At 36.6% G+C, this 14,874-nt stretch overlaps 1 protein-coding gene across 1 annotated transcript in view; it reads left to right on the top strand.

The window, feature by feature from the left end:
• ELP4 (elongator acetyltransferase complex subunit 4) overlaps window positions 1-14,874 on the top strand; it is a 265,396-nt gene that overhangs the window by 3,323 nt on the left and 247,199 nt on the right. The window contains exon 2 of the mRNA XM_027837873.1: window positions 8,268-8,303. Within this exon, the coding sequence (XP_027693674.1) occupies window positions 8,268-8,303 (36 nt within the window). The remainder of the gene's footprint in view (window positions 1-8,267; window positions 8,304-14,874) is intronic.

Here is a 14,874-nt window from a genome sequence, read left to right as displayed (position 1 = left end):
TTGATATTTTTGTGCTCTGTATGGCCACTGTGAAACAAGCAATTTACATTTGTTTTCTATTAAAATGTTCCATAAAAGTGAAAGAAGATTAGCTGCCATTGCATTAAATACTTCAATGTAAGAAGTTCCAAAAACGTGACTACTGACTGTTATTACTCCAAAATGCCTGTTGCATGATTCAGATTGTGACATGAACATGACATGACTATAAATGTGACTCAGAATGTAATGGAAGCAGCATGTCGTGATGTCAGGATGATGGGGATATACTGTGATATTATTATGATTGCTGTATAAGTACTCTCTTAATTGTCATGTAACAAGTAAATATGCTGTAATATCACTACCGTGCAATACAGTGAAATTTGACTGCACTAACTTTGTGATGTCATTGTAATTTTTAGCAAATTTAAGCATAGATGCAAAATATATTTGAAAAGTATTCTACAACCTTGAATGTTATTTGCTTGAAGAATATACTAATAGTTCCATTATCTTCTTCCAAATAATCTGTAAATTCTTAAAATTTACTTTCATTTAAAAAATTTGAATCAAATGTGTTTGGTTTTACTGTCAGAGGTCTTATAGTTTATGTAAAATGTCCAGATTTGGTGAATTAACACCTTCTAGGTATTTCCTAAATCTGCCAAATAGTCTTGGACTTGTCACGTTACTGACTCCAGCCACACTATCTACATTCCCCTCGCCGCCCCCCCCCCCCCCATGAAAACTATTCTAGTGCTGTTTTAAGAGAAGCAATAAGTAACACCTTAATCATATGGGGTCTGGAGAAAAACTGACGAGTGGTATGCTTTCAGAAATGTTTTACCTTCCTCCAAGATGAGGTTATATAGCTGGACTGCTACTTTTTAAAGAATCCTACTCAAGCCTTCACTTTTAACCTGTGAAAATATTTAGCTGATTTCACTTCTCCAAAAACTGGTGGTGGTTCAGATTCTTCCTTGACTTCCATATGTTCAGGAGTACAACAAATGACAATTGCTTTTTTTTTTTTTCCATAGTCTCTGGAGCTGTAACATTTTAAGGCAAACTAGTAGGCCAGGAAGATTACTCCTCCAGACAGAATCTTGTGGGTTGTTATTATGACAGCGATATAGGAGAGACAAGTAAGGAAAGACAGAGGTCAGTTCTACCTGCCTCCTGTGCAATACTGTATCTTAATCTCTAATATAGTTGAACATTTGGGGCTTTTTCTATGCATTTGGGGAAAACATGGGCAGGGATGCATTTTATTTTTGCACATAACAGATGAGATGGATTCCATATTCACAGAACATTCCCTTATAATATGTGAAATTCTTACATCTAGTCTCTAAAGGTTATCACCTTTTCCAGCTTTTTCTATTTCACGATGCATACTTGCTCAGCTAATGGCCAGTAGAGAAGAAGGATCAAGGTTTTTCTATTGCTCTGTGACTGAGAGAGAATAAGAAAACTTTAAAATCAGAACACCTATGGAATTTTTATGTCTACCACTAACACCAATTGACTAAGGAGATGAATCTATTACTTGGGACCAAAAGCCAGAATATATACATTTCTGATTTTCCCTCAGAAGAGCACTGAATGATTTTATAAACATATATCATAAGGAATAGTTGGGGACGTTCTTGTATAAATCATGCTCTTTTCTTTCTTTTCCTCTCTTCCTCCTAGGTTTCTTAACCTTTTTTGTCACAGACCCTATTGGCAGTCTGATGAAACCTACAGATGCTTCTCAAAATAATGTTTTTAAATGCATAAAACAAAATATATAGGATTATAAAAGAAGCCAGTAATTTAAATACAATTATCAAAATTTTTTTTAAAAAGTTTGTGGACCCCAGGTTAACAACTACTGCTCTAGACTGAACTTTTAAGGAGGCAGAGGCAAGCAAAGGAGATCACATTACTAGCCGCCTAATTGGGCTTCATTTAATCAGGCATCATAACTGAATTTTGTAGGAACTCAGGGTCATTTTTTTCCTTTAGAATCTATGCTGTTAGTAGATTTTCGGTAGCCAGTTTTCATGTGAATTTAAGAGAACCATTGCATTTAACAAAATCTAAAATATCCTTGGGACTTTGCAATATCATTTTTAGTCTTATGAGTCTTAGCTTTATCAAGGTTCTGAACCTATGGATTGTTTAAAATTAATAAGCAAGTACCTGGGTTTTTTTTAGATGATTAAAATTATTTTTAAAAAAAACTTAAGTTTACTTAAAATAGTAAAGCATAGACTTTCTCCTTTCAGACTTAAAATCTAATGGTCTCAACAGTTATGCTGAATACTTCATTTATGACAAGTAAAAATGAATAGATGTAGAATTAATGAAGAGGTTAAAAAACAAATATAAGAAATTGTCTTATCTCTTCAACATATTGGTCATTTCTCTTTAAAAAATATCAAGTAAATGAAAACAATAACATCATTTTCTTCCTTTCATTATTAGCAAAGAAGGAAATGATTAATTTTGAGACAGATCATACTCTTCTGTTTCAGTCCCTTTATTGTAGCCTTGTAACATCTAACAGATTGCCATTAAGAAAATAGTAATCCCGAAGTCCTTTGAAAAACAGAAAACTACAAATCTTTTGCTACACTTTCAGAATTTAGTAAAAATGCTAGGTGACATTTGACCTAAATTTGAAAACTTGCTAGTAATAAATCATGCTATCTTCAACATTTCACCATGTCCTTTGAACTTTTATATGTTGAGGGAAATGGTTAATTGGGGATGTTGAATATCATAATGTTCATCTATGTTGATGGATCATGGATCCTGTTGATCCATGAAACCTGACTATGTACAATAGAAGCTGAATAGGCAGTGACTAGTTTAAGGTAAAGGAAACTAACCTGTCTAGCCTGAGAAAGAAGAGGGGTGAAGGAAAAGAGAGAGTGATAGTTGTTTTCAACTATTTGAAACGTTGAAAAGGGATTAGACTCATTTTTCTTATCAAAGGGCAAAATTAGAAGCAGTGGTTGAAAGCTGAGAGAAGTATATTTAGGCTTGATGTAAGGAAAAATTTCCTATTGGTACTATCTGAAAGTGAAATGAACTGCCTTGGTAGGTACTGGGTATCCTTCATATTGTCCAGGTAAAGGCCAGATGACTGCTTGATGGTGTCATGAAGGCGATTTCTACACAGTTTGAGGTTGTTGAATTCTTTGCTCTTGTACTGTCATTTGCATTTCAGAGGAGTTCATTATTCTTAATTATAATTTACGTGACAATCTATAATGGAAGCGTGACTGCTTTTTAGTAAGAAAAAAAAAACTGTCCCATTGAGTAATAGTAAACATTATACAGTGCGTCAGTGTTTGTAAAGTGCTCTCAACATTTCACCATGTCCTTTGAACTTCACATACCTGTGAGGTAGCCATTACAGTTATTCCTGTTTTAAAGGTGAGGAAATGAAGGCTGAGAAGAGTGGTGATTTGCCAGTGGTCCTGCAACTGTTAAATATTGATGCGGATGTCTAATTCAAGTCCAGTATTAGATGCAGTAGATCATACCTTAGATCACACAGCCTCTCAGGGTTGTCATCATTCAGTACCCCAGAATCAGGCTGACTGGCTATAGTCTAAATTTGGATTTTGATATGAAAAATTGCTCCATGCCAGTCCTTTCCCTGTCCTGTGATGTATGCCACCATACTCTTCATAGCAATTCCAGATCTCTTCCAAAGCCTTCTGTACCACCACCCTCTCTCTTGCAGCAGAGAATTTCAACATGCTCTGCTGGAAAGAGTTGAGGCCACTGGGACTTGAAGTTCTCTTTTCTCCCAATTTCCACACTCTGCTTCAGCAACATCCTCTCCTCCTTTGCTTAAGTCTTGAAGAAAGAATGTAGGCCTCTCCTTGCCAGTGCCAACTGTTTTACCTTGGCCTCTGATCCTCATATCCCCTAGGCACTTGCCCCTTCAATTACCTCCTCACACTAATTTGTCTTCTCTCCATATCTACCATTCCCAAATTCGCTTATATCTGTCCCATCTTTACGAAACCTTTCATTGAACCTGCTATCACCTCAAGTTATTTTTCCTATATCTTCCCTTTTACAGCCAAACTCCTAAAACCAAAATCCATCCACTCTTTATCTTGACGTTATTACTTCTCATGTCTCCACTCCCTGCAATCTGGCTTAAATCCTCAGTGAGGTTACCATGATCTCTTGATAAATCCAGTGACCTTTTCTCATATCTTCCATCTCACTTCCCTGAAGCATGTGGCATTGGCGATTTTACACACTTTGTGGGTAATGTTCTTTACCCCCTTTCTGCACACACTCTGCTCGCTGGGTTTTCATGAAACCTGTTGTGGTTCTCTACCTTCCTGCCGTACCAATCCTCACTCTGTTTTGCAAATTCACCATCCATATCCATCCTTCTTTGCATGGGTCCTCTCCTCTCTTTACTGTTAATGTTCTTATAAGCTCCCACAGATTCAATTATCATTTCCGTGTAGAATATTCCCAATCTATATATACAGTCCTCATCTCTGCTCGGAGTTCTGGTCCTGCAATTCCACCGCCTGCTTGACATTTCCACCTGGATGTCCCATATGACTCTCAAACTCAACAGGTATAAAAGAAGTTCTCATCTCACACCTTAAGTTGTCCATTCCCCACCTTCCCCCCCAAACTTCCCTGCATCATTCTTCCTGTCATTCTGATTTGTAACCTAGGAATCTATGTGGATTTACTTTTGTTCATACACACACACTTCCCATGTCCTGTTAATTTCTACCTCCTCAATGTATCTTATATCCATCTCTTTTTTTTTTAACCACTACTACCTTAATCTGGGGTCTCATTATCTCATGTGGACTATCATTATGGCCTCTTAATTGATTTGTGTCCAACTTCCTTTCTAATTCAGAATCTACACAGCTGCCAAACTGATATTTCTAAAACACAGAACTCCTCTTTTTAAAGTACTTATAGCCCGCCTTTTCAGTTCGATTGTATAAACATCATTCCCTCTCATGCACTCTGCACAGCCAAACTGGCCTGCTTGCTTTATAAAACGTTCGGTCTGTAGCTTCTGCATATTTATAAAAGTTGTCCCCCATGCCAAGAATGTTCTCCCTCCTCACTACTGTTTCTTGGAACCCTAGGTCCTTCAAGACTCAGAAAAGTACAGTCTCCTACAAGAGTCTTTCCCTGATTGCCTGTTAGTGCCCCTTCCCCCTTTCATTGTGATATGTATACGTGGGTATGTACATATACATGTACACATACACATATATACACGCACATAAAGTATTACATTAGTATAACATATGGTATTAATATGATATGTACATAATGTTAATACATAACACATGCACACATATCTTGTATTTGCTGTTTACATGGTTTTTTCCCAAATGCAATGTAAGGTTCTTGTGGGGCAAGGACTGTTTCCTGTTTGTCTTTGTATCTCTAGACATTAGCACAGTGCCGGGCACACAGGAGGCATTTAATAATTTTTTTTTATTGAATCATAGAATTTTGTAGTCAGAAGGGTCCACAGTGTCCATCTAATCCAGTCCACACCAGAAAATGAATCTCCACCTCAACATTTGTTCTAAATGGTCATCTAGCATCTACATGCAGATCTGCAGTTAGAGCAAACCCTGTAGCCCTCAAAGCAGCCCGTTCCATTTTTGAAGAGCTCCCATCTTCAGAGTATCTCGTCTATGTCCAAGATTAATTTGTCTCTTTACAACTGCCTCCCACGGCTTCTGATTCTTCCCTCCAGAACCAAACAAAGCAAGCCTGGGAAAAGTTGAAAAGTTCCAAGCTTTAAGATTGTGAAATTGTAAGAATTTAATTTGGTATTCCTTTGTTAGAATTATCAGAGTGATTATGGGAAAGGGTGGATTATTGTCTCCGTTGTACTGCTGCCTTCTCTACTTGGCCTTATTGCCCAAAACCTGCCCAGTTGGCTCTGCCTTGGAAAGGATACAACTGGTAAAACAAATAGCACTTAAAGTAATTATTTCAAATATAATTACAGTCACCAATTTGAGAACTATTCTATTTGTCAAATCATTTAATCATAAAATAGGAACGTAGTTATCAATTGCTAGATTTTTTTTTTTCATGATCTGACTGCTGACATTGAAGATCCTTTAGTTCTCCAGTAAATACCTGGAACCTAAAGATCCATGTAGTTACAAAACTAATCATGGAAAGTAGTAATATAAACCCAGAGGAATTTGGTTAATCAGCTACATGCCAGCATCTTCTCTGGAAAGTAAATTAGGAGAACAGTGCTGAACTGTATTCTTTGCTGTGAATCTCTGTGCTTATTAATAAACATGTTAAAACATAAAATTAGAGTAAGTAATACTGTAGAGCAAATAAATGTTTGTCTTAAAGGAAACTTTTTTTGCTTACAGCTCACATGTTGATAAAAGTATACCTTATCCTTAGTGATTACTGTTACTCTACTTGTTAGTATGTCCTTTAGTTTTTTGGTTCAGTAGTTTTAGTCATGTCTGACTTTTTGTGACCCCATTGAGGCTTTTCTTGGCAAAGATACTAGAGTGGTTTGCCATTTCTCCAGTTCATTTTGCAGATGAGGAAACTGAGGCAAACAGGGTTAAGTGACTTGTCCAGGTTCATACAGCTAGTGAGCGTATGAGGATAGATTTGAACTCAGGAAGATGAATCCTTCTGATTCCCCAGCATTCTATCCACTGAGCCACCTAGCTGCCCCTTTAGTTTAAGCATTAATCAAGAGGATTTTTGTCACTTGTGCCTTGGCATGATTTAAATGCTATTACAAAAGAGCTTGCCAATTCTGAAAGAGAAAAAAGTATACATTCAGCCTAATAACTAAACCAGGTAGGCATAAAAACACACACAAACTGAAGAACAGGAAGGGTAATGTATTTGAATTATAGATGATTATGTAAAATACCTTTGAGAAACATCCAGACGACCTGGAACAAGAGTCATTTTTTTCCTTCTGTTTCTCCCTCCTTTCTCTTACATTATTCCTACTCTTCTTGGCAGTCTAGTAGTAATTTCTGTTTCACCATTCATAGTTAATTTAACTTAATGTTCTGTCTCAAAGTCAGGTATATTATCACACCATGATTATTCCATTGGAAATGAAATGATAGTGGGAATCGTAACTTAGTTTACCTTGCAAAGTTCTGACATAATACTGTATATAGTAAAAATATTAACTTCACAAAAATGCCCTCAGGTGACTTGTGTAATGCGTGTAATTATTTTAACTTTGGGAGGAAAGTAATTGCTGTGATACTATTCTGTCAACTACTGTTGTCATAGCTTTTGTGCATAGTAGATTATGAAAGCATTGACATAGATTTTGAAGTTATATGAAAGTGCTGTGATTGGAGTCATAAGAATGGAGTTTGAATCCTAGCTTTGCTATTTATTCCCTGGTGGCTTTGGGTTTTATAAATATTAGTAATTACTTATAGTTATTAGTCTTTGTCCCTTGTGTGTGTTTTTGTTTTCTTTTTTTTTTTTTTTTAAGGCATTCTGGGCTAAGTGACTTGCCCAGGGTCACACAACTAGTTAAGTGTCTGAGGTCAAATTTGGACTCAAGCCCTCCTGACTTCAAGGCTAGTGTTCTATCTATTGTACCACCTAGCTGTCCCTGTACTTTGTGTTTTAAAATAAAATTTTCCAGTTAATTTTTGATAACGTTGTTGAGATTTTATCATTGTATTTTGAATGAAATTAATGTTAAATGTACTTAGACCTTAATATTTAGTAAAGTGTAATCTGTTTAAAATTGTCTCTAAACAGAAAAAAATAGATAATTATTTTTAATTATTCCTTTCACTGAGGCTTGTTACATGTGAGAATACATATCAAAGTGGAATTTCTATCCTAATGACCATTTTTTCCTAAGTGTACTGATGTCACTGTTGCAGTACTGTGCACGTTTAAGTCTTGGCTACCGAGTTAATTTATTAACTAATGCTAAATATAACATTATTGGAATGCCTAACTACAGTTATGTTGATCACAGCGTGGTCCCATTGCTGAAGAAAGGAGGATAGTACAGGATATTATGAAAGTAATTGTAATGTGTAGTGTGTAATTACATATAATATGTAATTATTTCATAATAGTGCATTGAATAAAAGTATCACAAAGGTAATTAAAATGTTGTTCACAACCAGTTTTAAATTTATTGTATCACCTGTCCTTGATAAAATCTTACTTGCACATGAAAGGTAATATGAAAAAGGTAGATTAATTTTCTTTTTTTGGTTTTGTTTTATTTCCAGGTGGTGGTTTAGCTGTTGGAACACTGCTTCTAATTGGTTCGTATATAGAATATGTGATTGAATTATGCCATTGCTTACCATTCTATTATATTTCCTTTAAAAAAAACTAAATCCTTTTGTTTTTGACTCTTCTGTAATTTTTTTAAAGGGGTGTTAAGATAAAATCAGGCATGAAGAATTACCTTAAGAGGTACACAATATTATTTGTGTGATTATCCAAGTTCCATTAGAAAAGGAACCACATCTTACTCATCTTTTAACCCATACAATGCCTTAATTTAGTAGGTACTCAGTATTAATTCAATTAAATTGAAGTATCCACCTAAAGTGATTAGACAGTTCCGTGAAAGTATCAAGCCCTGACTTTAATCAGTGAACTTTTAAAAATATGTATTATATTTCACTCCAAAATAGTTTAAATTAGTTTAAAAATCCATTAGACCTTTAATATTTTAGTAAATAATGTTTAAATTTTTAAGATGAAATGTGACTGAATTTAGTACCCAACTGATTAGATGTATTTTGAATGTTGGTATTATGAAGAATCCAGTTTTAGACATTATTACTTTGTCTTCTACCAACTGTCTAAAGAGTTAGAAGAATAATTTGGAAATTCATTAATTGTATTGAATTAGTCTTTCATTGACAAGACTATCACTTAAGACCTGCTGCCTTTTTTTTTTAATAATTGTATACATAAAACTTTGGAATTGATCACCTGTTCTAGCCTTCCACACATTGCAGGAAACCCTTCTACATCATACTAGCAGTTGGACGTCCATTGTTTGTTTGAATACTTCCAAAGATGGAAAACCCACTAATTTTCTTGGAATCCTGTTCTGTTGATAAATGGAAGCAAAATTGTACTTGAGTACTTTTGCCTTCTCTGTGTCATCAGTTAAGATTACACAGTTTCCCAAATAGCAAGCCTATTTATTCCTTCCTTCTTATTTTTCTTTATATCAGATATCCTTCAGTACTTCAATGAATCTATGATTTTATCAGTGGAAGCACAAGCTTCATTGATACAGATCCACTCATTTTCCTTCTGTGTGCTTCTTGTCCTTATCTTTTAATAATCCTCTATAGAGAATCTGTACCAGAGCCCTTCCTCTCTCTCTTTTAATATTTCAAGAATGCCATTTCAACATTTGGACAGTCTCCTCTTGCTATACGACTGGCTCATCTCCTTTTCTGATCATACATGTCCTCAGTGATATCTTCTGTATTACTTCTCGCAGACAAGAACCCACGTCCGCCAATGTGGGTTTTCCATTGCATTTTGAGTCAACCACAACTTTAATTCTTTTGAAATCATTTTGGGCCATGTTTTGTAACTCTATAGCATCACCAGGAGAGTATTGTTTTAAAATAAATGTTTTGGTGGCTGGGATCATTGAACAAACCGCATGTTTTCCAATGAAAATCAGCCTACTTTGTTCGTGTTTAGTTCTGAGCCTTGCTCCCTTTCTACCCACAGTACCTGTCTAACAAAGAGGTTGAGGTCCCCAGCTCAAGTAATAGTCTGGACCATGCATATTTTCCAGTCACTTGGCTTTTGATATATAGATTATTAGCCATTCACACTTAAATGACTGTAGATCTTTGAGGCAGTCCTATAGTGCTCCAGGTTTCAGTGCTTGCTTCATAATGACAAATGTAGCCTCAAAAAAAAAAAAGAACTGATTATTGCCTTTAGCTTTTTCACAAACCAGCTTTTTCTGGGCTTCCTGATGCTATTCTTACAAATCCATACTAATCTTTTATATTTGTCCTGGTCCTATTTTAATCTAATCCTTGAAGAGGGCTCCTTCTGCAGTGTTCATTTTTAATATCTGTCAAAGATAAGTATATACTAATGGGTGAGTTCTATACGTTGTACATTCTACCACATATCATTTGATATTTTTTATTGATTTATTTTGATTTATCAGCAATTACTTCCATAAGCTTTTGAGTTTTACATTTTTCTCCCCCTCCCTCCCCAGCTGGCATGCAATCTAATATAGGCTATAGAATTAGAACCAATAGGAGGAACCACCAGAAAGAGGAAACAAAACACAAAGAAGAAAAAAAATAGCAAAAAGTATGCTTCAATCTGCTTTCAAACTCCATAGTTCTTTTTTTGGATGTGGATAGCATTTTTCATGATGAAACTTTGGAAATGTCTTAGATCCTTACTTTTTTCTTTTAGTTTATTTATTTTTAGTTTTCAGCATTCACTTCCACAAGATTTTGAGTTCCAAATTTTCTCCCCATATCGTCCCTCCCCCCACTCCAAGGTGGCATGCATTCTGAATACCCCTTCTCCTAATCTGCCCTCCCTTCTATCTCTCCCCCCCTTCTCTTATCCCCTTCCCCTTCTATTTTCCTGTAGGGCAGGATAGATTTCTATACTCCATTTCCTGTATATCTTATTTCCCAGTTGCATGTGAAAACAATGTTGTTGTTTTTTTTAACTTTTGTTTTTAAAACTTTAGGTTCTAAATTTTCTCCCTTCCCCCCTCCCCACCCACCCTCATTGAGAAGGCAAGGAACTCGGTACAGGTTATAGATGTGTAGTCATGCAAAACACTTCCATAGTAGTCATGTGAAAAACTCAAGTATATTTCCCTTAATCCTATCCTGCCCCCCATTTATTTTATTCTCTCTTTTGACCCTGTCCCTCCTTAGAATTGTTTGCTTCTGATTAGCCCCTTACCCAATCTGCCCTCCCCTCTATCATCCTCCTGCTCTCTTGTCCCCTTCCCCCCCATTTTCCTGTAAGGTAAGATAAATTTCCATACCCAATTGAGTGTGTATGTTATTCTCTCCTTAAGTCAAATTCGATGAAATAAGATTCACTCATTCCCTCTCACTTTCCCGCGTTTCCTTTCCACTGTAAAAGCCTTTTCTTATCTGTTTTATGTGAGATAATTTACCCCATACTACCTCTTCTTTTCTCCTTCTCTCCATATAATCCTCTCTCCTCCCTTAATTTTATTTTCCAGATATCACCCCTTCATCTTCAACTCACCCTGTGCCCTCTATCAATCTATCTATCTATCTCTCTATCTATCTATCCATCTATCTATATAAATACATGTAATTTTTCCCTCCAGCTACTCTAATACTGACAAAGAACTCATGAGTTACAAATATCATCTTTCCATGCAGAATGTAAACAGTTCAACCTTAATAAGTCTCTTATGATTTCTCTTTCCTGTTTACCTCTTCATGTTTCTCTTGAGTCTTGTATCTGAAAGTCAAATTTTCTATTCAGCTCTGGTCTTTTCATCAAGAATGCTTGAAAGTTCTCTATTTCACTGAATGTCAATTTTTTTCCCTTGAAAGATTATGCTCAGTTTTGCTGGGTAGGTGATTCTTGGTTGTAATCCTATCTCCTTTGCCCTCCAGAATATTCTATTCCATGCCCTGTGGTCCCTTAATGTAGAAGCTGCTAAATCTTGTGTTATCCTGATTGTGTTTCCACAATACTTGAATTGTTTCTTTCTGACTGCTTGTAATATTTTCTCCTTGACCTGGGAACTCTGGAATTTGGCTACAATATTCCTAGGAGTTTTCCTTTGGGGATCTCTTTCAGGAGGTGATTGGTACATTCTTTCCATTCCTATTTTGCCCTCTGGTTCTAAAATATCAGGGCAGTTTTCCTTGGTAATTTCTTGAAAGATGCTGTCTAGGCTCTTTTTTTGATCATGGCTTTCAGATAGTCCAATAATTATTAAATTCTCTCTCCTAGATCTATTTTCCAGGTCAGTTGTATTTCACATTGTTTCCTATTTTCATTCTTTTGAATTTGTTTTACAGTGTCTTGATTTCTCATAAAGTCACTAGCTTCCAATTGCTCTATTCTAGTTTTTAAGGAAGTATTTTCTTCAGTAATCTTTTGGACTTCCTTTTCCATTTGGCCAATTTTGCTTTTTAGGGCATTCTTCTCCTTATTGGTTTTTTGGACCTCTTTTGCCATTTGGGTTAGGCCATTTTTTAAGGTGTTATTTTCTTCAGTATTTTTTTGGGTCTCCTTTAGCAAACTGTTGACTTGTTTTTCATGATTTTCTTGCATCACTCTCAGTTTTTCCTCTACTTCTCTTACTTGCATTTCAAAATCCTTTTTGAACTCCTCTGTGGCCTGGGACCAATTCATATTTTTCTTGAAGGCTTTGGATGTAGGAACTTTGACTTTGTTGTCTTCTTCTGGTTGTATGTTTTAATCTTCTTTGTCACCAAAGTAAGATTCTATGGTCTGACTATTTTTGCGCTGCTTGCTCATGATCCCAGCCAATTACTTGAGTTATAAGCACTTTGTTAAGGTAGGGGTCTGCTTCCAGTATGGAGAATGTATTGTCCCAAGCTTTGGGGATTTTGTGCAGCTGTTTTCAGAGATACTTTTAGGGACTTGTAAATTTTCAGTTCTTCCAAGGTGCTATGATCAAGGGTGAGGTGTTTACTCCTTTCCTGGCCTGTGCTCTGGCCTACGAGTGACCACAAGCACTCTTTTCTGTCTTGGAACTGTGAGGAGAATTCTCTCTCCACAGCCACTACAAGCTCCACCAGGCCAGCATCCCTCCTCGCCCCAGGACCACCACCTAGAACTGTGACCCAGATACAAGCACGGGCAAAGCCAGAGAATTCTGCACCAGCAAAGAGATCCCTGCAATCTCACTCTGATCAGCCACTCGATTCCCCCTCAATCTGTGGACCAGAATCTCAGGACACAGCCTCCACCCCACGTCCGCGCTTGGGGACTGGGGCTGGGACTGTTCTTCTCTCTCACTGCAGACGCAGACTTTTCCTACTGACTTTCTGAGTTGTCTTTGGCATTCATGGGTTGAGAAGTCTGGAAACCGCCTCAGCTGCCTGTGATTCAGTTCTCTGAGGGCTGGTCCAAGTTCGCTGAGGCCCGCATGCCCACGTCAAACTGTGCTCCTGTCCCAGCCCGGTGCAACATACCTTTCCAATCAACCATCCAGGTTGTCTTGGGCTAGAAATTTGTTTGACTCAGTCTTTTTGTGGGTTCTGCTGCTTTAGAATTTGTTTAGAGCCATTTTTTATAGGTATTTGGAGGGGTTTGGGGGAGAGCTCAAGCAAGTCACTGCTTTTATGAGCCGTCTTGGCTCGGCTCCAAACCCTTGCATTTCTGAGAAGGCCTAAGTCTATCAACGTTAGTCGTCATACAAAGTGGCTGTTACTGTGTACAGTGTTCTCCTGGTTGTGCTCATTTCACTCAGCATCAGCCCTTAGAAGTCTTTCCAGGTTTTTCTGAACTCTGTCTGCTCATTTCTTATAGCACAATAGTATTCCATTACATTCATATACCATAACTTGTTCAGCCATTCCCCAATTGATGGGCATCCCCCCTCAATTTCCAGTTCTTTGCTACCACATAAAGAGCTGCTATAAATATTTTTGTTCATATGGATCCTTTACCCATTTCTATGATCTCTTTGGGATAAAGCCCTCGAAGTGCTATTGCTGGGTCAAAGGGTATGCACATTTTTATAGCCCTTTGGGCATAGTTCCAAATTGCTCTCCAAAGTGGTTGGATCACTTCACAACTCCACCAACAATGCATTAATGTTCCAATTTTCCCACATCTTCTCCAACATTTATCATTTTCCTATTTTGTCATGTTGGTCAATTGGATAGGTGTGATGTGGTACCTCAGAGTTGTTTTGATTTGCATTTCTCTAATCAATAGTGAGTTAGAGCATTTTTTCGTATGACTATAGATGGCTTTAATCTCTTTCTCTGAGATCTGCCTTTTCATATCCTTTGACCATTTTTCAATTGGGGAATGACTTGTATTCTTATAAATTTGACTTAATTCTCTATATATTTTAGAAATGAGGCCCTTATCAGAGACATTGGTTGTAAAAATTCTTTCCCAGTTTTCTGCTTCCCTCCTAATCTTGGTTGCATTGGCTTTGTTTGTGCAAAAACTTTTCAATTTAATGTAATCAAAATTATTCATTTTGCGTTCTGTAATGTTCTTTATCTCCTGTCTGGTCATAAATTCTTTTGTTCTCCATAAATCTGACAGGTAGCTATTCCTTGCTCTCCCAGTTTGCTTACAGTATCAGCCTTTATGTCTAAATCATAAACCCATTTTGACTTTATTTTGGTATATGGCACATATCATTTGAACAAAAGACATTCTTCATCCGCTTGGTTTTTCCTAGGCAATAGTTAGACCAAACTATTTTGCATGATTATGACTTGCATCCAGAAGGAAGACTCTGCAGTATTTGGGGGCTTGATGTAATCAACACAATGTTGTTCACAAACAGGAACATCTAGCATCTACAGGGAAAATCTGCTTCTGCTTGAACTCTGTACTGAATCTCTTTCATAGCAATGCTGGACACCACTGGGGAAGAAGCGTTTCCCTTTTTTATTCCTCTCTTAATATTAATGATCACAGGATTGTCAAGTTTATTATCTCCATTTTTAGTTCTTCAAAGAATATTGTATAATTTTAAAATAGACTTGGAGGTGAGTATTTAAGGTTATAATTTGTGTTGTCAAATAAAATGCTTGATTTTTCATCATACAGTAAAACAGAATCTTGTTAGTCAATAAGTAAGCATTAAGTGCCTACTATGTGCAC

This window comes from Vombatus ursinus, unplaced genomic scaffold (genome assembly GCF_900497805.2).
Source record: "Vombatus ursinus unplaced genomic scaffold, bare-nosed wombat genome assembly UNPS02014822.1, whole genome shotgun sequence".
Classification (NCBI taxonomy): domain Eukaryota; kingdom Metazoa; phylum Chordata; class Mammalia; order Diprotodontia; family Vombatidae; genus Vombatus; species Vombatus ursinus.
Note: the sequence above shows the minus strand (reverse complement) of the source record. Positions and strands in the feature narration are given on the sequence as shown.